Here is a 24,558-nt window from a genome sequence, read left to right as displayed (position 1 = left end):
CATTAAGCTAAGCACAAAATATGAAATGTTATCAAATTTAATCCGGCGACATATACAGCCTTATGACCAAACGAGATCTATCCCAAGAATGAAAGATTGGTTATGCATTAAAAAACCCATCAACCAGTGTTATCCATCATATTAAGTACAAAACAGGAGAAAAGCCATACGATCATTTCTCAAGATGCCGAAAAAGCATTTGACAGCGTTCAACCACCGCTATGATAAAAACTGTCGGAAAACTAGGACTACAAACAGACTTTCTTAATCCGATCAAGGTCATCTACAAAACTCCTACAGCTAACATGATAATGCAGGAAAATCGAATCCTTCCACTGGGGGTGGGGGAAGGCTGCTGGCCTGGGATTTGGCGGGCTGCCCAGAGGCCTATCCGGCCAGGGGGTGGAGATCAAGGGGCCCGGATTGAAGTATCTGCCTCCTCCTCGGGCAGTGGCCCGGATCCAGTCACCTCCTGTGGCACCAGCGGTTCCCTGGCATATGCACCCCACGCCCAGGCAGTGCTGCCCCAGCCCTGCCATCACCCGGGGCTGTACCTTGCTTGTTGACTATACCCCCTCCCAGACACAGAAGTAGACCAGCGCCCAGAAGGTCAGCAGACACAGGGTCACCTCCCGGTTGAGGGCCCCTGGCACCTCGAGCCCCAAGACTTGGTTCCTGGGGAGGGAAAGCCCATGAGAGTTGTGTCAGCAGAGGGCCAAGAGACTGGGGGTGTCTTGGGGAACACTGCCCTTCCTGCAGCCCTTTAATCCAGCCAGTACCACCGGTGCTTCTGGGATGCCAGGTGTAAGTCCCCAGCCTGGAGTCCCTGCAGTCTGTGTGCCCGGACCCCCAGGCGGCCCAGCCCCACGCCGTCCCCAGTGAGTCCCACAGAAGTCCCCGCTTCCCTCCCCAGGCGGGCAGGCACAGCCCCCTCTACACCCCTAGTCTCAGGACTCCAGAGCCGGGTCGCCCCACTCCCATGTGAAGGCACCTGTGCAAGCACACACACACGGAGACACCCATGTGCATTAATCTGACCCGTGCTCTTTCACACACACATGCACACTCACACGCCCGCGTGCATGCACCTGACCACATGCTCTCCTGCCCACATACATGCCCACGTGCAGACACCTGCAAAAACAGACACACGCACACGCCTATGCGTGTGAACCTGTGCACGTGCTCTCTCTCAGAAACACACCCATGCACACGCCCATGGGCATGCACCTGCCCATGCACTCACGCACACAGATACATTTGCACTGACGTGACCTACGTGTGGGACACCAGAGGGATAGACCGGCCCTGACCCAGGGGTGCCCGACTCCCTTCCGGAAGTCAATAACAAGGACCTGCGCTCAGCAGGATGGTCACCTGTGAGCGTGGCCAGGTTGGTAGCACTGCAGTCTTGGAGGTGCACAGGGACCAGGACTCACTGGGGTTTGCAGGCTTGGACGGGAAACAGGCACGTGCCCTGAGGAGTGGGGTGGGGTCTGTTTGAGCATGCGCACTGAGGAGCTGCGGACACAATAAAGGGTGGAGTGCTACCCAGCGGCTTCCTGGCTAAGCCGTTTACCAGGTTTCCAGGCCTGAGGCAGGGCTGACTTAGACGGCCCAGACCACGTGGGTGTGTCTGTGCAGGCTCATTGGGGTGACACATCGGGTGAACGCTTGAAGCTTCTGCAGGGAGCGCCTATTGCCGGAGAGCCTGCAGCCACTGTGGGAGCCAACTGTTGGTGGGAACCTATCGGGAGGCAGGACCAGGGTGTGTTTGTGCAGGCGCTCTGCCGATGCTGAGTTGCATGTCGCACTACGGGGATCAGTTCTATAGGGAGGGTTCAGTCTTTCCCAACGCGGAGTGAGGGGGAGAGGGGTTCAAGATGGAGTCCGAGGCACATGGTGGAGGAGCCACGAGGGCAGCCGATGAAGATGCAGGTGCCATGGCCTTTGTAGCGGGCACGGCACGTGTCAGCCGAGGTGTGCTGGGTGATGCTGGTGGCCGCGATGGCCCTGGTGACCCAGCTGGCCCTGGTGACACTGTCAGTCCTACAGTCCCTGGCGACCCCGGCGACCTGAGTGATCCCAGAGGCCTCAGCGCTGCAGGAGAGTCAGGTGGTGCAGTTGGTGACATTCTGCAGATCCTGGGGTTACCTCAGACACCACAGTTGGGAAGAGACACTGCACCCAGAGCCAGAGTTCTGAGTAACTGACCAGTTCAGTTGTATCCTATTCCAGGAGCCCCAGTGGGCCGGGCGGCCATGGGGTTCCGGGTGTGGGCTAGGGGTGGTTTGGGTGGTTGCAGGCGGCGGGGCCTAAAGTGTAGGAGGAGGATACTCTGGGGGGCTGAAGGGTATGGGTCAGGGGTGGTCTGGCTGCCAGGGCACGGTGGTGAGGAAAAGCAACCTGAAGGGATCCAGAGGGTCGGGGCAGTGATATCCAAAGTGTCCAGCGGCGACCTTGTGGGAGAAGGCGGGTCTCCGTGAGCAGGGAGCTTGACGTACAGGCAAAATGAGAAATGTGGATGGTGCCTTAACCACATCTCCACCAGCATTCTCACCGTACCTTTTGCATCGCTCGCTCAGGCAAAAATCGCCCGCAACTTCCTGTCTCAAAGTACTCCGCTGTGAGCGCCAGTTCAGAAGGAGCTCAATGTTAATGGCTGCTTGTTGGTTCTGTCAGTTCTAAAGGGGGCAGGGGCCCAGGCTGGGGAGGGGGTGGTGGGCAGTGGCCAGGGCCCGTCTTGGCCCGGGAGGAGCCATAATGGAGGGTTAAGCCTAAAGGAGAAATGTGGTGCTCTGGGCTTGTCAGTGTGCGGGGACAGAGGAAGGACATGCTCCACTTCCTCCTTCTTGTCGGGAGCTTGAATTTCATCTTCCCTCCTTATTTTAGCCAATTGAGTGCTGAAGACCATGCCCTGCTCCAGACGTCCATCACCCTCTGTCTGCAGATTTCCCTGGTGATGCGGACCATGCGGCACTATGCGCCCCCCCCCGCCCTTTCTACTAAGCCTCTGCACGAAAGTCAGGGTTAAATCTAGCGCATGTGCCCTAGCCTCAAGTGTCCTTCCCGAGGGCATTGATTTCTGCTTCATCTTGTGCCTGTGCTGCTGCTGGGGGGTTCGGGGTCCACCATACTTTGTTTGGTGATTGTTAACTGCAGAAAATGAAACTGAGCTACTGTGCCCTCTCTGACTAGTTTTAGCTTCTGCACTTCTTAATACTCTATTTGTCTTCTGGTTGGAGGGGAAGTTCTGAGATGCAGATATTCAAGGAGTACAACATAAGTGAAGACAATGTAAGAAGCCGGAGAATAAGACAGTAGTTTACTGCCATTCAGTATTAATTTTGGAGTATTTTCTCATTTTATGAAGTGAAGTGAAGTGAAAGTCGCTCAGTCATGTCTGACTCTTTGCGACCCCATGGACTATACAGTCCACGGAATTTTCCAGGCCTGAATACTGGAGTGGGTAGCCTTTCCCTTCTCCAGGGGATCTTCCCAACCCAGAGATCAAACCCAGGTCTCCCACACTGCAGGCAGATTCTTTAGCAGCTGAACCACAAGGGAGGCCTGTGCCATGGCAATACTGTCTGAAAACGGACGTGATGGACGAACACATGAAAGCACTTGAAAAAACGCTTGGACCATAGGAAGTGCTAGCTATCACTACGGTCAAAGAACACAGCTATGATGTGGACTGGGCAAAAAGGGGACCAGGGTGGGTGGTGTGGCTTGGCCCCTTGCCCTCGACTCCCACCTTAGTCCAGTGAGACCCTTCTGTGGCATACGTTGGAGAAACGAAAGTCGCATTGTGGAACTAGCTTTAGGCCATGAGACGGGAAAGTCGGCATTTGTGTCTCAGTGGCATCTCTGTGCACACTTGGCGGGCTCCATTCCACGCCATCTGAGCCGGCACTGGAGGGGCCCGTGTGCGCAGGCGCATCGGGGGCACCTGAAAGGAGCGTGGCGTTGTGACAGAGCCGAGTCCCTCCAGCCTCACAGGGTCTCCATAGCAGCCCGTGGGTGGCTGGGCTGTGTGCGCAGGCGCACTTTTGGCGTCCTTGCGCAGAAGGGGAGGGACTTCGTGAGCGGCCCAGTCTCTCCGCCCCTTATTTGGCGTCTGAGGGAGACGCACAGCAGCCATGCAGGCGTCGGGTGGTGGTGCCGGTGGCGCAGAGGGCCGAGATGACCAGCATAGCTCCAGAGCACCTCCTTGCCAGAGTGGTTCAGGCAGCGCTGAAGGTGAGGATCGTCCCCGGGCCCCAGAAGGCGGGGGTGGGCCTGGCAGAGGAAGAGCGGTGATGGAAGACGCTGGAGCTCGTCCCCGGGGTGAGCGGGCACCAGGTGGCCTAGGACCCGCTGGAGATGTAGCACCCTTGGCTGTAAGGCCTAGACGTGGAGAGGCGGTGCTGTATCCCTTTCAGGGAGCCTTTCTGGGCGGGGTCAGTGGTGTGGTGGAGGGAAACATGCCGGCAGCCTGAGGAAGGGATAGAAGGGAGTACGGGGGCGATCCGGGGCAGCAGGACTGGGCAGCCTGGCAGCAAAGGAGGTTGTCAAGGCCTGAGGAGCCTGGAGGGTGGGGAAGATGGACAGAAGGGTTAGGGAGGCAGCTCAGGGTGGTCTCAGGTTGTGGTCAGGAGGATGGGCATCCTGGGGTAAAAGCAGGCCTCTGAGGTGCGAGGAAGCCCGAGATAATCAGCAAATTCTGTAATGGGTGGTGCCTTAACCGTGTCTCTCCCAGCACACTCAGAGTGCCTTTCCAGTCACCCCTGGAGGCAGACATGGCTCGCAGATCTCTGCTCCCAGATGCCCAGCGCCACCAAGGATTGGTTCTGAGGGAATTTGCAGTGAATGGCAGTGACCTGCTTGTGTCAGTTCCAGACGAGTTTGCCTTGGGAAGTGGGGGGTGGCAGGTGCTGTGGTCTGAGCTCCCTCTTAAGCGTGCTATGATGGAGACACTGAGGGGCTTGGTATAAGCAGGGGGGTTGGTACCCTGGACCTACAGGAGCAATCTTCCCTTTAACCTGATTTTCTTTTCCCTGCTTTTAGTACATGGACTGCTGAAGACCTGTGAAGACCTGGCTTTCATCCGACTTTCCATGAACCCATTCCTCGATCAGCTTTCCCTGGTGATTCGGAACATTCGGAGCCTTGGGCTCCCACCTCGCTGAGGAAAGGGGCTGAGGCCTAACCTTGTGTCCCCTGCTCGGCGGGGCATAGGGAATTCAAACTAAGAGGCATCGCCACTTTGTTATTTGAGTCTAAGTTTTTGCCTTTACTGGCCTTTGGTCTCTGTTGGTTCACTTGCTTTGTTGCCCTGCTGCTTGAGGAGTGGGGTGCTTCAGTGTTTGTTACAGCAGAAAATAAAGCTGAGTCACTTTTTGTGCCCCAGTTTCTTTTCAGCTAATGCGCTTCTGGATTTTAAAAACATTTTTTATCTTTGTTCTCGTGTTAGAGGGAAGGTACTGAAATTCAGATGTTTGAATTCCAATTACAAGGGAATTGAAAACAATTTCAGAAAATGAAAATCGAGCCCTATGTTCAGCACTAAATACTGTCAACGTTTAAGAATATTTTCTAGGTGTACTTGCACATTAAATACATAACAGCATGTGATGTAGAAGTTATCAAGTTTAGCTTTAATTTTTTTCCTGAATTTTTTTTCATTTAGTATACTAGCTTTTCCACTTTCTAAAATCTCTTCAGAAATGTGTTATTGAATAGATATAAGATGCATGATAATGTAATTATTGGGACTTCCCAGGCAGTCCGGTGGATAAGACTATGCACTTCCAGTGTAAGGGCTGCAGGTTCAGTCCCTGGCAGCAGAACTACGATCCCACATGTCGTGTGGCGTGGCCAAAAAAGTAAAATTGGGTCTTTAAATAAAAACAACAGCAACAATAATAATCTCATTATGGAACATGTAAGTTGTTTCCACGTTTTTCATTACTATGGTTAATGAATTAGTGGAATTTATAAATCTTTCCATTAACGGTTATTTCCTTAAAGTATTACTATATTCCAACAATTAGAAATGCTGACCTAACTGTTTACTTCTCTCTTGCTTTTTTTAAAAATTAATTTATCTTTTTAATTGGAGGCTAATTACTTTACAATATTACAGCGGTTACTGCCATACATTGACATGTCCAGGCTCCCCGCTGGTGTCCTCTTGGCCACAGAGCAGGGGACAGACATAGGCAGTAGACCAGGTCTTTGCACACCCTAAAACTGACTGGGAGCCAGAATCAACAGAAACTGGGAGGGTGGAAAGGTGGGACAGGGATGCCCCCCACACAGGAAAGGGTCAGCCACTGCTGGTGGCTCTTCCCTTCCAGTGGGGGTGAGGGAAGTCTGCTGGGGGGGCCGAGGACTCTCCGGCCAGGGGGTGGGGCTCAGGGACCGGATTGAAGTACAACCCCTGATGCAGTCACCTCCCGTGGCACCAGTGGTCCCTGGCAGATGAACCCCACGCCCAGGCAGTGCTGCCCCAGCCCCGTGGTCTCCCCCGGCTGTACCTTGCCTGTTGACTTGACCCCCTTCTAGACACAGAAGTGGACCAGCAGGCCAGTAGACACAGGGTCACATTCCAGTTGAGGTCCCCCGGTACCTCCGGCCCTCTGGATAGCCTCAAGACATTGTTCTTGGGGAAGGGAAAGCCATGAGAGTTGTGCCAGCAGGAGAGGGCAAGAGACTGGGGGTGTCCTAGGGGGTATTGCCCTTCCCTCGGCCCTTGAGTCCAGCCGGTCCCACCGGTGCTTCTGGGGGTCCTGATGTAAGTCCCCAGCCTGGAGTCCCTGCAGTCTGTGTGCCTGGAGCCCCAGGCGGCCCAGCCCCACGCCATCCCCAGTGAGTCTGACAGCAGTCCCCCCCCCCCCGCTTCCCTCCCCAGGTGGGCGGGCACAGTATGCTCCGCATCCCTCGTATCATGCCTCCAGGGCCGGGTCACCCCACTCCCATGTGAAGGCACCTTGAAAGCACGCACACAGAGACATATGCCCACGTGAATGCATCCCAACCGTGGCCTCTTTGAAGCACACACACACACACACACACACACCCATGTGCACGCCCCTGACCACACGCTCTCTCGTGACCACACATACATGCCCACGCACAAGCACCTCCACACACAGACACACTCACATGCTTATGTCATGAATCTGTGCATATGCTCTCTCTCTGAAACACACCCACGCACACACCTGATGGGCACGCACCTGTGTAAGGGCACTCTCTCGGGCACACACACAGATAAGCACATTCACACGCCTATGTGCATAAATCTGTGCACACGCTCTCTCTTACAAGCACACCCATACACACGCCCATGGGCATGCACCCGCTCATGCGATCATGCACACAGACACACATACAGACATGTGAGCTATGTGCGAGACACCAGAGAGACAGACGAGCGCTGACCCAGGGGTGCCCAACTCCCTTCTGGGAGTCAAGGAAAAGGACCTGCGCTCAGCAGGATGGTCACCTGTGAGCGACGCCAAGCTGTCAGCAGCACAGACTTGAAGGTGCACAGGGACCAGGGCTCACTTGGGGTTTGCAGGCTTGGCGTGGAAACAGTCACGCGCCTTGAGGAGGGCGGCAGCGTCTGTTTGAGCATCGCGCACTGAGGCGCTGCCCTCACACCGAAGGGTGGAGCGCCGCCTAGAGGCCTCACGGCTGAACCGTTTACCAGGTTTCCCGGCCGGAGGCAGGGCTGACTTAAGAGAGCCCAGACCTCGTGGGTATGGGTCTGCGCATGCGCGTTGGGGCTACGTGGTGCGTGAATGCGCGAAGCTTCAGCAGGGCACCCGTTGTCGGTGGGAACCAATCGTGAGGCAGGACCAGGGTGGGTTTGCGCGGGCGCTCTGCTGAGTTGCAGGTCTCACTCCGGGACTGGTATTTGTAGGGACTGTTCAGTCTTTCCCGCCGCGGAGGTGGGGGAGAGGGTTCAAGATGGAGTCCGAGGCACACGGTGGAGGAGCCACAAGGGCAGCCGATGAAGACGCAGTCGCCGTGGCCTCTGCAGCGGGCACGGCAGGTGGTGGCCAAGGCGTGCAGGGTGGTGCTGGTGGCCACGATTGCCCTGGCGACCCAGCTGTCCCTGGTGACGCCGTCAGTCGAGGAGTCCCTGGCGGCTCTGGTGACCAGGCTAATCCCAGAGGCCCCAGCGCTGCAGGAGAGTCGGGTGGTGCAGCCGGTGCCATGCCACAGATCGCGGGGGCACCGCAGGCGCCAGGGCCGGGTGGAGACGCTGCACCCGGAGCCAGAGTTCCGATTAACCGAGCCCTCCAGTGGTATCCTATGCTGGGAGCCCCGGTGGGCTGGGCGGCCGCAGGGGTCGGGGTGTGCGCTAGGGGTAGTTTGGGGGGTTGCAGGTGGCGGGGCCTAAAGCGTGGGAGGAGGGTACTCTGCGGGGCTGGAGGGTATGGGTCAGGGGTGGTCTGGCTGCCAGGGGATGGTGGTGACGGAAAGAAACCTGAAGGGATCCAGAGGGTCGGGCAGTGATAGCCAGGGTATCTGGCGGCGGCCTTGTGGGAGAAGGCGAGTCTCCACGAGCAGGGAGCCTGACGTGCAAGCCACGTGAGTCATGTGGATGGTGCCTTAACCATATCTCCACCAGCAGCCTCAATGTGCTTTTCGCATCGCACGCACAGGCGGACATCGCCCGCCACCTCCTGACTCCACGTACTCAACTGCCAGGGCCGATTCGGAGGGAGCTCGATGTTAACGGCTGCATGTTGGTTCTGTAAGTTCTAAAGGGGGCCGGGGCTGGGGAGGGAGTGGAGGACGGTGGCCAGTCTCGGCCCAGGAGGAGCCATAATGGAGGGTTAAGCCTAGAGGAGAAGTGTGGTGCTCCGGGCTCTGTCGGTGTGCGGGGACAGAGGGAGGACATGCATCTCTTCCTCCTCCTTGGCAGGAGCTTGAATTTCATTTTCCCTCCCTTTTAGCCGATTGACTGCTGAAGACCCTGGCCTGCTCCGCAGGTCCATCGACTTCTGTGTGGGGCAGCTTTCCGTGGTGATGCAGTCCTTGCAGCACTTTGTGCCCCCTCCTCCTGCTAAGCCTCAGCAGAGAAGAGGGGCTTAAACCTAGCCTATGTGCCCTAGCCTCAAGTGTCCTTCCCCAGGGCATTGCTTTCTGAATTACTTTGATGGGGCTTCATCTTGTGCCTGTGCTGCTGCTTGGGGGCTCAGGGTCCACATCGTTTGTTTGGTGATTGTTAACTGCAGAAAGTAAAACTGAGCTACTGTGCTGCCTCTGACTTTATTTTTAGAGGGTTCGCTTCCTAATACTGCATTTGTCTTTTAGTTGGAGGAGAGGTTCTGAGATCCAGGTATTCAAGGAGTACAACATAATGGAAGACAATGTAAGAAGTGGGAGAATAAGAAAGTTGTGTACTGCCATTCGGTATTGATTTTGGAATATTTTGTCAGTTTTACAGTTACATTTATATATAAAACACCAGAATGTTGTTGTTGTTGTTGAGTCTTTTGTGTCCAGGTGAGTCTTTGCGATCCCATGGACTGTAGCACACCAGGCTCTGTGTCCCCGCTGTCTCCTGGAATTGGCTCAAATTCATGTCCTTTGAGTCGGTGGTGCTATCTAACCATCTCACCTTCTGTGCTCCCCTTCTCTTTTTGCCTTAAATCTTTCCCAGCATCACAGTCTTTTCCAGTGAGTCAGCTTTTGGCTTCTGCTGACCGAAGTGTTGTCGCTCCGGCTTCAGCACCCGTCCTTCCAATGAATATTCAGGACTGATTTCCTTTAGGATTGATTAGTTTGATCTCCTTGCAGTTCAAGGCACTCTCAAGAGTAACCTTGTATCGTGAAACCTTGCTAAAGTCACGGATTACTTGTAATAGCTCTTTTGTAGATCCCATGGAACTCCCTCTTAGACAAGCGTTTTGTAGGCACATGCATGCACATTTATTTCTTCCTTTCCAATTAATGGATTTTAACTGATTTCTGTTAAAATGAGATCTGCCATCACTTTGGCCACCTGATATGAAGATCCAACTCACTGGCAAAGACTCTGATGCTGGGAAATATTGAAGGCAGGAGGAGAAGGGAATGACAGAAGATGAGATGGTTGGATGGCATCACGACACCAGACGTGAGTTTGAGCAAGTTCTGGGAGATGGTGAAGGACAGGGAAGCCTGGCCTGCCGCAGTTCATGGAGTTGAAAATAGACACGACTGAGCAACTGAACACCACCACGCTGATCTCTGTTATAACGGATTTGATTTTCCTGCTTCTTTGCCTCCTGGTAATTTTAGATTGGATGCCAAGCAGTATCAAATTTCCCTTGCATGCTTAATATTTTTCTATGCCTAAACTTTTCTTGAGCTGTATTCTGGAATCCTGTTAAGTTGCTTGGAAACAGTTTGATCCTTTTTGGATCTTACTTATTAAGATTGACTCTGTAGGACCAGAGCGGATCTCGGTGTAGGAGGAACTTAATTAACTGAAATCTTCAATGGCCGAGAAGGCTATAGCTGGAAACAGGGACTCTTTTTAAAAATTTTATTTATGAATTTTTTTTTCTTTTTTTTTTTTGGCTGTGCTGCGTCTTGTTAACTGTGTGTAGGTTTTCTGTACTTGCAGCCAGCAGAGGCTACTCTCTAACTGCTGTGCTCAGGCTTCTCATTGCAGAGGTTTCCCTTGTCGAGGAGCACAGACTTTAGACAGTGGTGCGCTCAGTTGTTGCGGCACACGAGCTTAGCTGCCCCAGGCATGTGGGCTATTCCTGGCCCAGGGACTGAACCCATGTGCCCTGGATTGGCAGGCAGAATCTTGACCACTGGACCACCTGGGAAGCCAAACAAGAACCCTTAAGTGGTAGTAAAATCCACCTGGACAGTTGATTGGCACTTTATATTACAAGGAGAAGGACCATCCCTTTCCAGACAGGGCACCCAGAATTGACCCAGAAGTGGCCCATATGGTGGATACAGCAAAGCCTGTGCCATCCGCAGTACTTTTTAAGAGCTGTATAATATTGTATGTTATAATTGTATATTATTGTATATTTAAGAGCTGTATAAAATTGGAGAAGAAAACGGCAACCCACTCCAGTCTTCGTGCCTGGAAAATCCCATGGACAGAGGAGCCTGCTGGGCTACAGTCCATGGGGTCGCAAAGAGTCGGACACGACTGAGTGACTGAGCGTGGACACACTGTTAGATTAAGAAATATTCGTTCCCAGTCTCGTTCCTTTAAACACTGGAAATTGATTATGAATTTGATGCAAAGTCTATACCGCTGTCGAGGACATGGATGGGTTTTGTAATTCAGTGTCCCTTTTCCTTCTCTTGGCACCGGTACGCTGTCACTCTGGAAAACTGCCCCTTTCCTTTTCTCTAGGCCATTGTGACTGTGATAGAGCTGACTTCACATTTGATTCCACGGGTGGGCATGTGGCTCAGGCCTGGCCATTGGAGGACCACATTCCTCCTGCTGTGGTGATATCATCCAACCAGTGACACTTTGATTCTCTAGGGGAGGCAGGCTGGCAAAGGACAGAGGGGGAGTTGGAGCAAGAAGGCAAATCTCCGGGACAAAATGCTGGGCCCAGCCATGCCTGAAGACAGAAACTACCTCTGTATCTGGTAGTTACCCAGACCCAGAAGCTCTCCCTTTGGCTTAAAAACTAAAGTGGCAATTTTGGTCGTTTTCGTTCCACTCATTTTTCACTTGCAATAGCAAGGCTGGACCCTTCGTGAATTGAAGGATCATACTTTTCTTTCTTACGTAACTAATGCGGTCTGAAGACTTGGCCCTTATTTATTACTTCAAGGTAGAAACAGGCCTCTTTTCTTGTTAAGCGATTAGCTGCTTGCTCATCAACTCATATCATGGTTGAAAAAGAGACAAGTCAAAGGAGGAGAGGGACACTGCAAGGGGCAGCTGGTGGAAGGGCATAAGGAGAAGGACCATCCCTTTCCAGACAGGGCACCCAGAATTGACCCAGAAGTGGGCCATATGGTGGATACAGCAAAGCCTGTGCCATCCGCAGTACTTGTAAGAGCTGTCTAATATCCCTCAGAATGTGTAATCCATAGTTATTTTCACCAGTCTCTTGTAACTAGGCCTTTAGGCTGTTTGCAGTTTTTCAGTATTACAAACAATGCTGAAATGGACATCCTGGTACATTTGCTTTTGTGTAACATATTATGTGGACAAGGAAATGGCAAACCACGCCAGTATTCTTGCCTGAGAAATCCCATGGGCAGAGGAGCCTGCTGGGCTACGGTCTGTGGAGTTGCAAGAGTCGGACATGACTGAGTGACCAGACCACTACCACCAGCACACTATGTACAATAATTCTGAGCTAAAACGGAGGGTTGTTGGGTGAAAAAGTAATCTCTTTTTGAAATGTTTTACACATATTCCCAAATATGTTTTATACATATCCCCATGCCCTCCAAAACGGTTGCATCGATTTGACTCGAACCAGTTGGGTATGAAAGTGTCCACTTTTGTCCTGCCTACCCTGAATTTGTCAGCTTGTTGTTTAGTCGCTAAACTGTGCCCAACTCTTTTGCAACCCAATGAACTGTAGCCCACCAGGCTCCTCTGTCTGTGTCCGTGGGGTTTTCCAGGCAAGCATACTGGAGTGGGTTGCCATTTCCTTCTTCAGGGGATCTTCCCGAACCAAGGACTGAACTCACATCTACTGCTTGGCAGGCAGATTATTTTACCACTGAGCCACCTTGGAAGCCCATTTGTCCGCGTAGCATGGCATAACAGAATAATAATAAAATACCACAGACCAGGTGGTTTAAGGGCTTCCCTGGTAGCTCAGCTGGCAAAGAATCCACTGGCAATGCAGGAGACCCCAGTTACACTCCTGGGTTGGGAAGATCCCCTGGAGAAGGGATAGGCTAGCCACTCCAGTATTCTTGGGCTTCCCTAGTGGCTCAGAAGGTCAAGAATCCGCCTGCAATGCAGGAGACCGGGGTTCGATCCCTGGGTTGGAGAGATCCCCTGAAGGAGGGCATGGGAACCCCCCTCCAGTATTCTGGCCTGGACAATACCTGTGGACAGAGGAACCCGGCAGGCCACGGTCCACGGGGTCGCGCAGCGACGGACAGGATTGTGCAAGCAACCACAGCACATTAGGAACAATGTCTGCGAATACGTTTGCCAATGTAGATGAAAATAACAAATTCCTTGAATGACACAAATTCCCAAAACTAACTCAAGAAGGAAGTGGGAAACCTAAATATCCCTAAATCGATCAAAGATACGGAACAGAAAACTCCAGGCCCACGTGACTTAACTAGGGAACGCTATGAAATATTTAAAGGAGAAATATCACCAATCCTATACAAATTCTTTCAGAAAGCAGAGGAGGGGAAACACTTCTCAAATCATTTTCCGAGGCCAGTCTTACAAAACACCAAAGCCATATGATGATATTGCAAGAAAAGAGAACCGCAGGCTAATATCCTTCATTAAGCTAAGCACAAAATATGAAATGTTATCAAATTTAATCCGGCGACATATACAGCCTTATGACCAAACGAGATCTATCCCAAGAATGAAAGATTGGTTATGCATTAAAAAACCCATCAACCAGTGTTATCCATCATATTAAGTACAAAACAGGAGAAAAGCCATACGATCATTTCTCAAGATGCCGAAAAAGCATTTGACAGCGTTCAACCACCGCTATGATAAAAACTGTCGGAAAACTAGGACTACAAACAGACTTTCTTAATCCGATCAAGGTCATCTACAAAACTCCTACAGCTAACATGATAATGCAGGAAAATCGAATCCTTCCACTGGGGGTGGGGGAAGGCTGCTGGCCTGGGATTTGGCGGGCTGCCCAGAGGCCTATCCGGCCAGGGGGTGGAGATCAAGGGGCCCGGATTGAAGTATCTGCCTCCTCCTCGGGCAGTGGCCCGGATCCAGTCACCTCCTGTGGCACCAGCGGTTCCCTGGCATATGCACCCCACGCCCAGGCAGTGCTGCCCCAGCCCCGCCATCACCCCCGGCTGTACCTTGCTTGTTGACTATACCCCCTCCCAGACACAGAAGTAGACCAGCGCCCAGAAGGTCAGCAGACACAGGGTCACCTCCCGGTTGAGGGCCCCTGGCACCTCGAGCCCCAAGACTTGGTTCCTGGGGAGGGAAAGCCCATGAGAGTTGTGTCAGCAGAGGGCCAAGAGACTGGGGGTGTCTTGGGGAACACTGCCCTTCCTGCAGCCCTTTAATCCAGCCAGTACCACCGGTGCTTCTGGGATGCCAGGTGTAAGTCCCCAGCCTGGAGTCCCTGCAGTCTGTGTGCCCGGACCCCCAGGCGGCCCAGCCCCACGCCGTCCCCAGTGAGTCCCACAGAAGTCCCCGCTTCCCTCCCCAGGCGGGCAGGCACAGCCCCCTCTACACCCCTAGTCTCAGGACTCCAGAGCCGGGTCGCCCCACTCCCATGTGAAGGCACCTGTGCAAGCACACACACACGGAGACACCCATGTGCATTAATCTGACCCGTGCTCTTTCACACACACATGCACACTCACACGCCCGCGTGCATGCACCTGACCACATGCTCTCCTGCCCACATACATGCCCACGTGCAGACACCTGCAAAAACAGACACACGCACACGCCTATGCGTGTGAACCTGTGCACGTGCTCTCTCTCAGAAACACACCCATGCACACGCCCATGGGCATGCACCTGCCCATGCACTCACGCACACAGATACATTTGCACTGACGTGACCTACGTGTGGGACACCAGAGGGATAGACCGGCCCTGACCCAGGGGTGCCCGACTCCCTTCCGGAAGTCAATAACAAGGACCTGCGCTCAGCAGGATGGTCACCTGTGAGCGTGGCCAGGTTGGTAGCACTGCAGTCTCGGAGGTGCACAGGGACCAGGACTCACTGGGGTTTGCAGGCTTGGACGGGAAACAGGCACGTGCCCTGAGGAGTGGGGTGGGGTCTGTTTGAGCATGCGCACTGAGGAGCTGCGGACACAATAAAGGGTGGAGTGCTACCCAGCGGCTTCCTGGCTAAGCCGTTTACCAGGTTTCCAGGCCTGAGGCAGGGCTGACTTAGACGGCCCAGACCACGTGGGTGTGTCTGTGCAGGCTCATTGGGGTGACACATCGGGTGAACGCTTGAAGCTTCTGCAGGGAGCGCCTATTGCCGGAGAGCCTGCAGCCACTGTGGGAGCCAACTGTTGGTGGGAACCTATCGGGAGGCAGGACCAGGGTGTGTTTGTGCAGGCGCTCTGCCGATGCTGAGTTGCATGTCGCACTACGGGGATCAGTTCTATAGGGAGGGTTCAGTCTTTCCCAACGCGGAGTGAGGGGGAGAGGGGTTCAAGATGGAGTCCGAGGCACATGGTGGAGGAGCCACGAGGGCAGCCGATGAAGATGCAGGTGCCATGGCCTTTGTAGCGGGCACGGCACGTGTCAGCCGAGGTGTGCTGGGTGATGCTGGTGGCCGCGATGGCCCTGGTGACCCAGCTGGCCCTGGTGACGCTGTCAGTCCTACAGTCCCTGGCGACCCCGGCGACCTGAGTGATCCCAGAGGCCCCAGCGCTGCAGGAGAGTCAGGTGGTGCAGTTGGTGACATTCTGCAGATCCTGGGGTTACCTCAGACACCACAGTTGGGAAGAGACACTGCACCCAGAGCCAGAGTTCTGAGTAACTGACCAGTTCAGTTGTATCCTATTCCAGGAGCCCCAGTGGGCCGGGCGGCCATGGGGTTCCGGGTGTGGGCTAGGGGTGGTTTGGGTGGTTGCAGGCGGCGGGGCCTAAAGTGTAGGAGGAGGATACTCTGGGGGGCTGAAGGGTATGGGTCAGGGGTGGTCTGGCTGCCAGGGCACGGTGGTGAGGAAAAGCAACCTGAAGGGATCCAGAGGGTCGGGGCAGTGATATCCAAAGTGTCCAGCGGCGACCTTGTGGGAGAAGGCGGGTCTCCGTGAGCAGGGAGCTTGACGTACAGGCAAAATGAGAAATGTGGATGGTGCCTTAACCACATCTCCACCAGCATTCTCACCGTACCTTTTGCATCGCTCGCTCAGGCAAAAATCGCCCGCAACTTCCTGTCTCAAAGTACTCCGCTGTGAGCGCCAGTTCAGAAGGAGCTCAATGTTAATGGCTGCTTGTTGGTTCTGTCAGTTCTAAAGGGGGCAGGGGCCCAGGCTGGGGAGGGGGTGGTGGGCAGTGGCCAGGGCCCGTCTTGGCCCGGGAGGAGCCATAATGGAGGGTTAAGCCTAAAGGAGAAATGTGGTGCTCTGGGCTTGTCAGTGTGCGGGGACAGAGGAAGGACATGCTCCACTTCCTCCTTCTTGTCGGGAGCTTGAATTTCATCTTCCCTCCTTATTTTAGCCAATTGAGTGCTGAAGACCATGCCCTGCTCCAGACGTCCATCACCCTCTGTCTGCAGATTTCCCTGGTGATGCGGACCATGCGGCACTATGCGCCCCCCCCCGCCCTTTCTACTAAGCCTCTGCACGAAAGTCAGGGTTAAATCTAGCGCATGTGCCCTAGCCTCAAGTGTCCTTCCCGAGGGCATTGATTTCTGCTTCATCTTGTGCCTGTGCTGCTGCTGGGGGGTTCGGGGTCCACCATACTTTGTTTGGTGATTGTTAACTGCAGAAAATGAAACTGAGCTACTGTGCCCTCTCTGACTAGTTTTAGCTTCTGCACTTCTTAATACTCTATTTGTCTTCTGGTTGGAGGGGAAGTTCTGAGATGCAGATATTCAAGGAGTACAACATAAGTGAAGACAATGTAAGAAGCCGGAGAATAAGACAGTAGTTTACTGCCATTCAGTATTAATTTTGGAGTATTTTCTCATTTTATGAAGTGAAGTGAAGTGAAAGTCGCTCAGTCATGTCTGACTCTTTGCGACCCCATGGACTATACAGTCCACGGAATTTTCCAGGCCTGAATACTGGAGTGGGTAGCCTTTCCCTTCTCCAGGGGATCTTCCCAACCCAGAGATCAAACCCAGGTCTCCCACACTGCAGGCAGATTCTTTAGCAGCTGAACCACAAGGGAGGCCTGTGCCATGGCAATACTGTCTGAAAACGGACGTGATGGACGAACACATGAAAGCACTTGAAAAAACGCTTGGACCATAGGAAGTGCTAGCTATCACTACGGTCAAAGAACACAGCTATGATGTGGACTGGGCAAAAAGGGGACCAGGGTGGGTGGTGTGGCTTGGCCCCTTGCCCTCGACTCCCACCTTAGTCCAGTGAGACCCTTCTGTGGCATACGTTGGAGAAACGAAAGTCGCATTGTGGAACTAGCTTTAGGCCATGAGACGGGAAAGTCGGCATTTGTGTCTCAGTGGCATCTCTGTGCACACTTGGCGGGCTCCATTCCACGCCATCTGAGCCGGCACTGGAGGGGCCCGTGTGCGCAGGCGCATCGGGGGCACCTGAAAGGAGCGTGGCGTTGTGACAGAGCCGAGTCCCTCCAGCCTCACACGGTCTCCATAGCAGCCCGTGGGTGGCTGGGCTGTGTGCGCAGGCGCACTTTTGGCGTCCTTGCGCAGAAGGGGAGGGACTTCGTGAGCGGCCCAGTCTCTCCGCCCCTTATTTGGCGTCTGAGGGAGACGCACAGCAGCCATGCAGGCGTCGGGTGGTGGTGCCGGTGGCGCAGAGGGCCGAGATGACCAGCATAGCTCCAGAGCACCTCCTTGCCAGAGTGGTTCAGGCAGCGCTGAAGGTGAGGATCGTCCCCGGGCCCCAGAAGGCGGGGGTGGGCCTGGCAGAGGAAGAGCGGTGATGGAAGACGCTGGAGCTCGTCCCCGGGGTGAGCGGGCACCAGGTGGCCTAGGACCCGCTGGAGATGTAGCACCCTTGGCTGTAAGGCCTAGACGTGGAGAGGCGGTGCTGTATCCTTTTCAGGGAGCCTTTCTGGGCGGGGTCAGTGGTGTGGTGGAGGGAAACATGCCGGCAGCCTGAGGAAGGGATAGAAGGGAGTACGGGGGCGATCCGGGGCAGCAGGACTGGGCAGCCTGGCAGCAAAGGAGGTTGTCAAGGCCTGAGGAGCCTGGAGGGTGGGGAAGATGGACAGAAGGGTTAGGGAGGCAGCTCAGGGTGGTCTCAGGTTGTGGTCAGGAGGATGGGCATCCTGGGGTAAAAGCAGGCCTCTGAGGTGCGAGGAAGCCCGAGATAATCAGCAAATTCTGTAATGGGTGGTGCCTTAACCGTGTCTCTCCCAGCACACTCAGAGTGCCTTTCCAGTCACCCCTGGAGGCAGACATGGCTCGCAGATCTCTGCTCCCAGATGCCCAGCGCCACCAAGGATTGGTTCTGAGGGAATTTGCAGTGAATGGCAGTGACCTGCTTGTGTCAGTTCCAGACGAGTTTGCCTTGGGAAGTGGGGGGTGGCAGGTGCTGTGGTCTGAGCTCCCTCTTAAGCGTGCTATGATGGAGACACTGAGGGGCTTGGTATAAGCAGGGGGGTTGGTACCCTGGACCTACAGGAGCAATCTTCCCTTTAACCTGATTTTCTTTTCCCTGCTTTTAGTACATGGACTGCTGAAGACCTGTGAAGACCTGGCTTTCATCCGACTTTCCATGAACCCATTCCTCGATCAGCTTTCCCTGGTGATTCGGAACATTCGGAGCCTTGGGCTCCCACCTCGCTGAGGAAAGGGGCTGAGGCCTAACCTTGTGTCCCCTGCTCGGCGGGGCATAGGGAATTCAAACTAAGAGGCATCGCCACTTTGTTATTTGAGTCTAAGTTTTTGCCTTTACTGGCCTTTGGTCTCTGTTGGTTCACTTGCTTTGTTGCCCTGCTGCTTGAGGAGTGGGGTGCTTCAGTGTTTGTTACAGCAGAAAATAAAGCTGAGTCACTTTTTGTGCCCCAGTTTCTTTTCAGCTAATGCGCTTCTGGATTTTAAAAACATTTTTTATCTTTGTTCTCGTGTTAGAGGGAAGGTACTGAAATTCAGATGTTTGAATTCCAATTACAAGGGAATTGAAAACAATTTCAGAAAATGAAAATCGAGCCCTATGTTCAGCACTAAATACTGTCAACGTTTAAGAATATTTTCTAGGTGTACTTGCACATTAAATACATAACAGCATGTGATGTAGAAGTTATCAAGTTTAGCTTTAATTTTTTTCCTGAATTTTTTTTCATTTAGTATACTAGCTTTTCCACTTTCTAAAATCTCTTCAGAAATGTGTTATTGAATAGATATAAGATGCATGATAATGTAATTATTGGGACTTCCCAGGCAGTCCGGTGGATAAGACTATGCACTTCCAGTGTAAGGGCTGCAGGTTCAGTCCCTGGCAGCAGAACTACGATCCCACATGTCGTGTGGCGTGGCCAAAAAAGTAAAATTGGGTCTTTAAATAAAAACAACAGCAACAATAATAATCTCATTATGGAACATGTAAGTTGTTTCCACGTTTTTCATTACTATGGTTAATGAATTAGTGGAATTTATAAATCTTTCCATTAACGGTTATTTCCTTAAAGTATTACTATATTCCAACAATTAGAAATGCTGACCTAACTGTTTACTTCTCTCTTGCTTTTTTAAAAAATTAATTTATCTTTTTAATTGGAGGCTAATTACTTTACAATATTACAGTGGTTACTGCCATACATTGACATGTCCAGGCTCCCCGCTGGTGTCCTCTTGGCCACAGAGCAGGGGACACACATAGGCAGTAGACCAGGTCTTTGCACACCCTAAAACTGACTGGGAGCCAGAATCAACAGAAACTGGGAGGGTGGAAAGGTGGGACAGGGATGCCCCCCACACAGGAAAGGGTCAGCCACTGCTGGTGGCTCTTCCCTTCCAGTGGGGGTGAGGGAAGTCTGCTGGGGGGGCCGAGGACTCTCCGGCCAGGGGGTGGGGCTCAGGGACCGGATTGAAGTACAACCCCTGATGCAGTCACCTCCCGTGGCACCAGTGGTCCCTGGCAGATGAACCCCACGCCCAGGCAGTGCTGCCCCAGCCCCGTGGTCTCCCCCGGCTGTACCTTGCCTGTTGACTTGACCCCCTTCTAGACACAGAAGTGGACCAGCAGGCCAGTAGACACAGGGTCACATTCCAGTTGAGGTCCCCCGGTACCTCCGGCCCTCTGGATAGCCTCAAGACATTGTTCTTGGGGAAGGGAAAGCCATGAGAGTTGTGCCAGCAGGAGAGGGCAAGAGACTGGGGGTGTCCTAGGGGGTATTGCCCTTCCCTCGGCCCTTGAGTCCAGCCGGTCCCACCGGTGCTTCTGGGGGTCCTGATGTAAGTCCCCAGCCTGGAGTCCCTGCAGTCTGTGTGCCTGGAGCCCCAGGCGGCCCAGCCCCACGCCATCCCCAGTGAGTCTGACAGCAGTCCCCCCCCCCCCGCTTCCCTCCCCAGGTGGGCGAGCACAGTATGCTCCGCATCCCTCGTATCATGCCTCCAGGGCCGGGTCACCCCACTCCCATGTGAAGGCACCTTGAAAGCATGCACACAGAGACATATGCCCACGTGAATGCATCCCAACCGTGGCCTCTTTGAAGCACACACACACACACACACACACCCATGTGCACGCCCCTGACCACACGCTCTCTCGTGACCACACATACATGCCCACGCACAAGCACCTCCACACACAGACACACTCACATGCTTATGTCATGAATCTGTGCATATGCTCTCTCTCTGAAACACACCCACGCACACACCTGATGGGCACGCACCTGTGTAAGGGCACTCTCTCGGGCACACACACAGATAAGCACATTCACACGCCTATGTGCATAAATCTGTGCACACGCTCTCTCTTACAAGCACACCCATACACACGCCCATGGGCATGCACCCGCTCATGCGATCATGCACACAGACACACATACAGACATGTGAGCTATGTGCGAGACACCAGAGAGACAGACGAGCGCTGACCCAGGGGTGCCCAACTCCCTTCTGGGAGTCAAGGAAAAGGACCTGCGCTCAGCAGGATGGTCACCTGTGAGCGACGCCAAGCTGTCAGCAGCACAGACTTGAAGGTGCACAGGGACCAGGGCTCACTTGGGGTTTGCAGGCTTGGCGTGGAAACAGTCACGCGCCTTGAGGAGGGCGGCAGCGTCTGTTTGAGCATCGCGCACTGAGGCGCTGCCCCCACACCGAAGGGTGGAGCGCCGCCTAGAGGCCTCACGGCTGAACCGTTTACCAGGTTTCCCGGCCGGAGGCAGGGCTGACTTAAGAGAGCCCAGACCTCGTGGGTATGGGTCTGCGCATGCGCGTTGGGGCTACGTGGTGCGTGAATGCGCGAAGCTTCAGCAGGGCACCCGTTGTCGGTGGGAACCAATCGTGAGGCAGGACCAGGGTGGGTTTGCGCGGGCGCTCTGCTGAGTTGCAGGTCTCACTCCGGGACTGGTATTTGTAGGGACTGTTCAGTCTTTCCCGCCGCGGAGGTGGGGGAGAGGGTTCAAGATGGAGTCCGAGGCACACGGTGGAGGAGCCACAAGGGCAGCCGATGAAGACGCAGTCGCCGTGGCCTCTGCAGCGGGCACGGCAGGTGGTGGCCAAGGCGTGCAGGGTGGTGCTGGTGGCCACGATTGCCCTGGCGACCCAGCTGTCCCTGGTGACGCCGTCAGTCGAGGAGTCCCTGGCGGCTCTGGTGACCAGGCTAATCCCAGAGGCCCCAGCGCTGCAGGAGAGTCGGGTGGTGCAGCCGGTGCCATGCCACAGATCCCGGGGGCACCGCAGGCGCCAGGGCCGGGTGGAGACGCTGCACCCGGAGCCAGAGTTCCGATTAACCGAGCCCTCCAGTGGTATCCTATGCTGGGAGCCCCGGTGGGCTGGGCGGCCGCAGGGGTCGGGGTGTGCGCTAGGGGTAGTTTGGGGGGTTGCAGGTGGCGGGGCCTAAAGTGTGGGAGGAGGGTACTCTGCGGGGCTGGAGGGTATGGGTCAGGGGTGGTCTGGCTGCCAGGGGATGGTGGTGACGGAAAGAAACCTGAAGGGATCCAGAGGGTCGGGCAGTGATAGCCAGGGTATCTGGCGGCGGCCTTGTGGGAGAAGGCGAGTCTCCACGAGCAGGGAGCCTGACGTGCAAGCCACGTGAGTCATGTGGATGGTGCCTTAACCATATCTCCACCAGCAGCCTCAGTGTGCTTTTCGCATCGCACGCACAGGCGGACATCGCCCGCCACTTCCTCACTCCACGTACTCAACTGCCAGGGCCGCTTCGGAGGGAGCTCGATGTTAACGGCTGCATGTTGGTTCTGTAAGTTCTAAAGGGGGCCGGGGCTGGGGAGGGAGTGGAGGACGGTGGCCAGTCTCGGCCCAGGAGGAGCCATAATGGAGGGTTAAGCCTAGAGGAGAAGTGTGGTGCTCTGGGCTCTGTCGGTGTGCGGGGACAGAGGGAGGACATGCTTCTCTTCCTCCTCCTTGGCAGGAGCTTGAATTTCATTTTCCCTCCCTTTTAGCCGATTGACTGCTGAAGACCCTGTCCTGCTCCACAGGTCCATCGACTTCTGTGCGGGGCAGCTTTCCATGGTGATGCAGTCCTTGCAGCGCTTTGTGCCCCGTCCTCGTGCTAAGCCTCAGCAGAGAAGACGGGCTTAAACCTAGCCTATGTGCCCTAGCCTCAAGTGTCCTTCCCCAGGGCATTGCTTTCTGAATTACTTTGATGGGGCTTCATCTTGTGCCTGTGCTGCTGCTTGGGGGCTCAGGGTCCACATCGTTTGTTTGGTGATTGTTAACTGCAGAAAGTAAAACTGAGCTACTGTGCTGCCTCTGACTTTATTTTTAGAGGGTTCGCTTCCTAATACTGCATTTGTCTTTTAGTTGGAGGAGAGGTTCTGAGATCCAGGTATTCAAGGAGTACAACATAATGGAAGCCAATGTAAGAAGTGGGAGAATAAGAAAGTTGTGTACTGCCATTCGGTATTGATTTTGGAATATTTTGTCAGTTTTACAGTTACATTTATATATAAAACACCAGAATGTTGTTGTTGTTGTTGTTGAGTCTTTTGTGTCCAGGTGAGTCTTTGCGATCCCATGGACTGTAGCACACCAGGCTCTGTGTCCCCGCTGTCTCCTGGAATTGGCTCAAATTCATGTCCTTTGAGTCGGTGGTGCTATCTAACCATCTCACCTTCTGTGCTCCCCTTCTCTTTTTGCCTTAAATCTTTCCCAGCATCACAGTCTTTTCCAGTGAGTCAGCTTTTGGCTTCTGCTGACCGAAGTGTTGTCGCTCCGGCTTCAGCACCCGTCCTTCCAATGAATATTCGGGACTGATTTCCTTTAGGATTGATTAGTTTGATCTCCTTGCAGTTCAAGGCACTCTCAAGAGTAACCTTGTATCGTGAAACCTTGCTAAAGTCACGGATTACTTGTAATAGCTCTTTTGTAGATCCCATGGAACTCCCTCTTAGACAAGCGTTTTGTAGGCACATACATGCACATTTATTTCTTCCTTTCCAATTAATGGATTTTAACTGATTTCTGTTAAAATGAGATCTGCCATCACTTTGGCCACCTGATATGAAGATCCAACTCACTGGCAAAGACTCTGATGCTGGGAAATATTGAAGGCAGGAGGAGAAGGGAATGACAGAAGATGAGATGGTTGGATGGCATCACGACACCAGACGTGAGTTTGAGCAAGTTCTGGGAGATGGTGAAGGACAGGGAAGCCTGGCCTGCCGCAGTTCATGGAGTTGAAAATAGACACGACTGAGCAACTGAACACCACCACGCTGATCTCTGTTATAACGGATTTGATTTTCCTGCTTCTTTGCCTCCTGGTAATTTTAGATTGGATGCCAAGCAGTATCAAATTTCCCTTGCATGCTTAATATTTTTCTATGCCTAAACTTTTCTTGAGCTGTATTCTGGAATCCTGTTAAGTTGCTTGGAAACAGTTTGATCCTTTTTGGATCTTACTTATTAAGATTGACTCTGTAGGACCAGAGCGGATCTCGGTGTAGGAGGAACTTAATTAACTGAAATCTTCAATGGCCGAGAAGGCTATAGCTGGAAACAGGGACTCTTTTTAAAAATTTTATTTATGAATTTTTTTTTCTTTTTTTTTTTGGCTGTGCTGCGTCTTGTTAACTGTGTGTAGGTTTTCTGTACTTGCAGCCAGCAGAGGCTACTCTCTAACTGCTGTGCTCAGGCTTCTCATTGCAGAGGTTTCCCTTGTCGAGGAGCACAGACTTTAGACAGTGGTGCGCTCAGTTGTTGCGGCACACGAGCTTAGCTGCCCCAGGCATGTGGGCTATTCCTGGCCCAGGGACTGAACCCATGTGCCCTGGATTGGCAGGCAGAATCTTGACCACTGGACCACCTGGGAAGCCAAACAAGAACCCTTAAGTGGTAGTAAAATCCACCTGGACAGTTGATTGGCACTTTATATTACAAGGAGAAGGACCATCCCTTTCCAGACAGGGCACCCAGAATTGACCCAGAAGTGGGCCATATGGTGGATACAGCAAAGCCTGTGCCATCCGCAGTACTTTTTAAGAGCTGTATAATATTGTATGTTATAATTGTATATTATTGTATATTTAAGAGCTGTATAAAATTGGAGAAGAAAACGGCAACCCACTCCAGTCTTCGTGCCTGG

General features: G+C 53.5%; 1 protein-coding gene and 2 long non-coding RNA genes across 10 annotated transcripts; all 3 read left to right on the top strand.

Annotated features, from left to right (window-relative positions):
- Positions 1-4,118: 4,118 nt before the first annotated feature.
- On the top strand, positions 4,119-5,391 carry LOC145536585 (uncharacterized). Its single transcript, XR_014075912.1, has 3 exons — positions 4,119-4,411; positions 4,742-4,870; positions 5,050-5,391. It is a non-coding gene; the product is annotated as an uncharacterized LOC145536585 (long non-coding RNA).
- A 2,331-nt stretch (positions 5,392-7,722) lies between these two features.
- LOC145536583 (uncharacterized) lies at positions 7,723-22,939 on the top strand. 8 transcript variants are annotated; one of them, XM_081566082.1, is made up of 3 exons: positions 7,723-8,300; positions 8,627-8,752; positions 8,955-9,478. In XM_081566082.1, the coding sequence occupies exons 1-3, from the start codon at positions 7,960-7,962 to the stop codon at positions 9,091-9,093; spliced, it is 606 nt and encodes a 201-aa protein (XP_081422208.1). In that variant the 5' UTR covers positions 7,723-7,959; the 3' UTR covers positions 9,094-9,478. The 8 variants fall into 8 exon arrangements, 6 of the variants coding, with proteins under 6 accessions (XP_081422208.1, XP_081422209.1, XP_081422212.1 ...); XM_081566083.1 differs by lacking the exons at positions 8,627-8,752; positions 8,955-9,478 and adding exons at positions 22,087-22,212; positions 22,451-22,719 and having other exon boundaries at positions 7,753-8,300; XM_081566086.1 differs by lacking the exons at positions 8,627-8,752; positions 8,955-9,478 and adding exons at positions 22,087-22,212; positions 22,415-22,939 and having other exon boundaries at positions 7,769-8,300.
- Positions 14,978-18,853, top strand: LOC145536584 (uncharacterized). Its single transcript, XR_014075911.1, has 5 exons — positions 14,978-15,230; positions 15,510-15,686; positions 16,014-17,873; positions 18,204-18,332; positions 18,512-18,853. It is a non-coding gene; the product is annotated as an uncharacterized LOC145536584 (long non-coding RNA).
- Positions 22,940-24,558: the final 1,619 nt, after the last annotated feature.

The sequence above is a fragment of the Giraffa tippelskirchi genome, chromosome X, assembly GCF_054371585.1.
Source record: "Giraffa tippelskirchi isolate mGirTip1 chromosome X, T2T-mGirTip1v1.2.pri, whole genome shotgun sequence".
In the NCBI taxonomy this organism is placed as follows: domain Eukaryota; kingdom Metazoa; phylum Chordata; class Mammalia; order Artiodactyla; family Giraffidae; genus Giraffa; species Giraffa tippelskirchi.
This window is presented reverse-complemented; position numbering and strand designations above follow the sequence as displayed.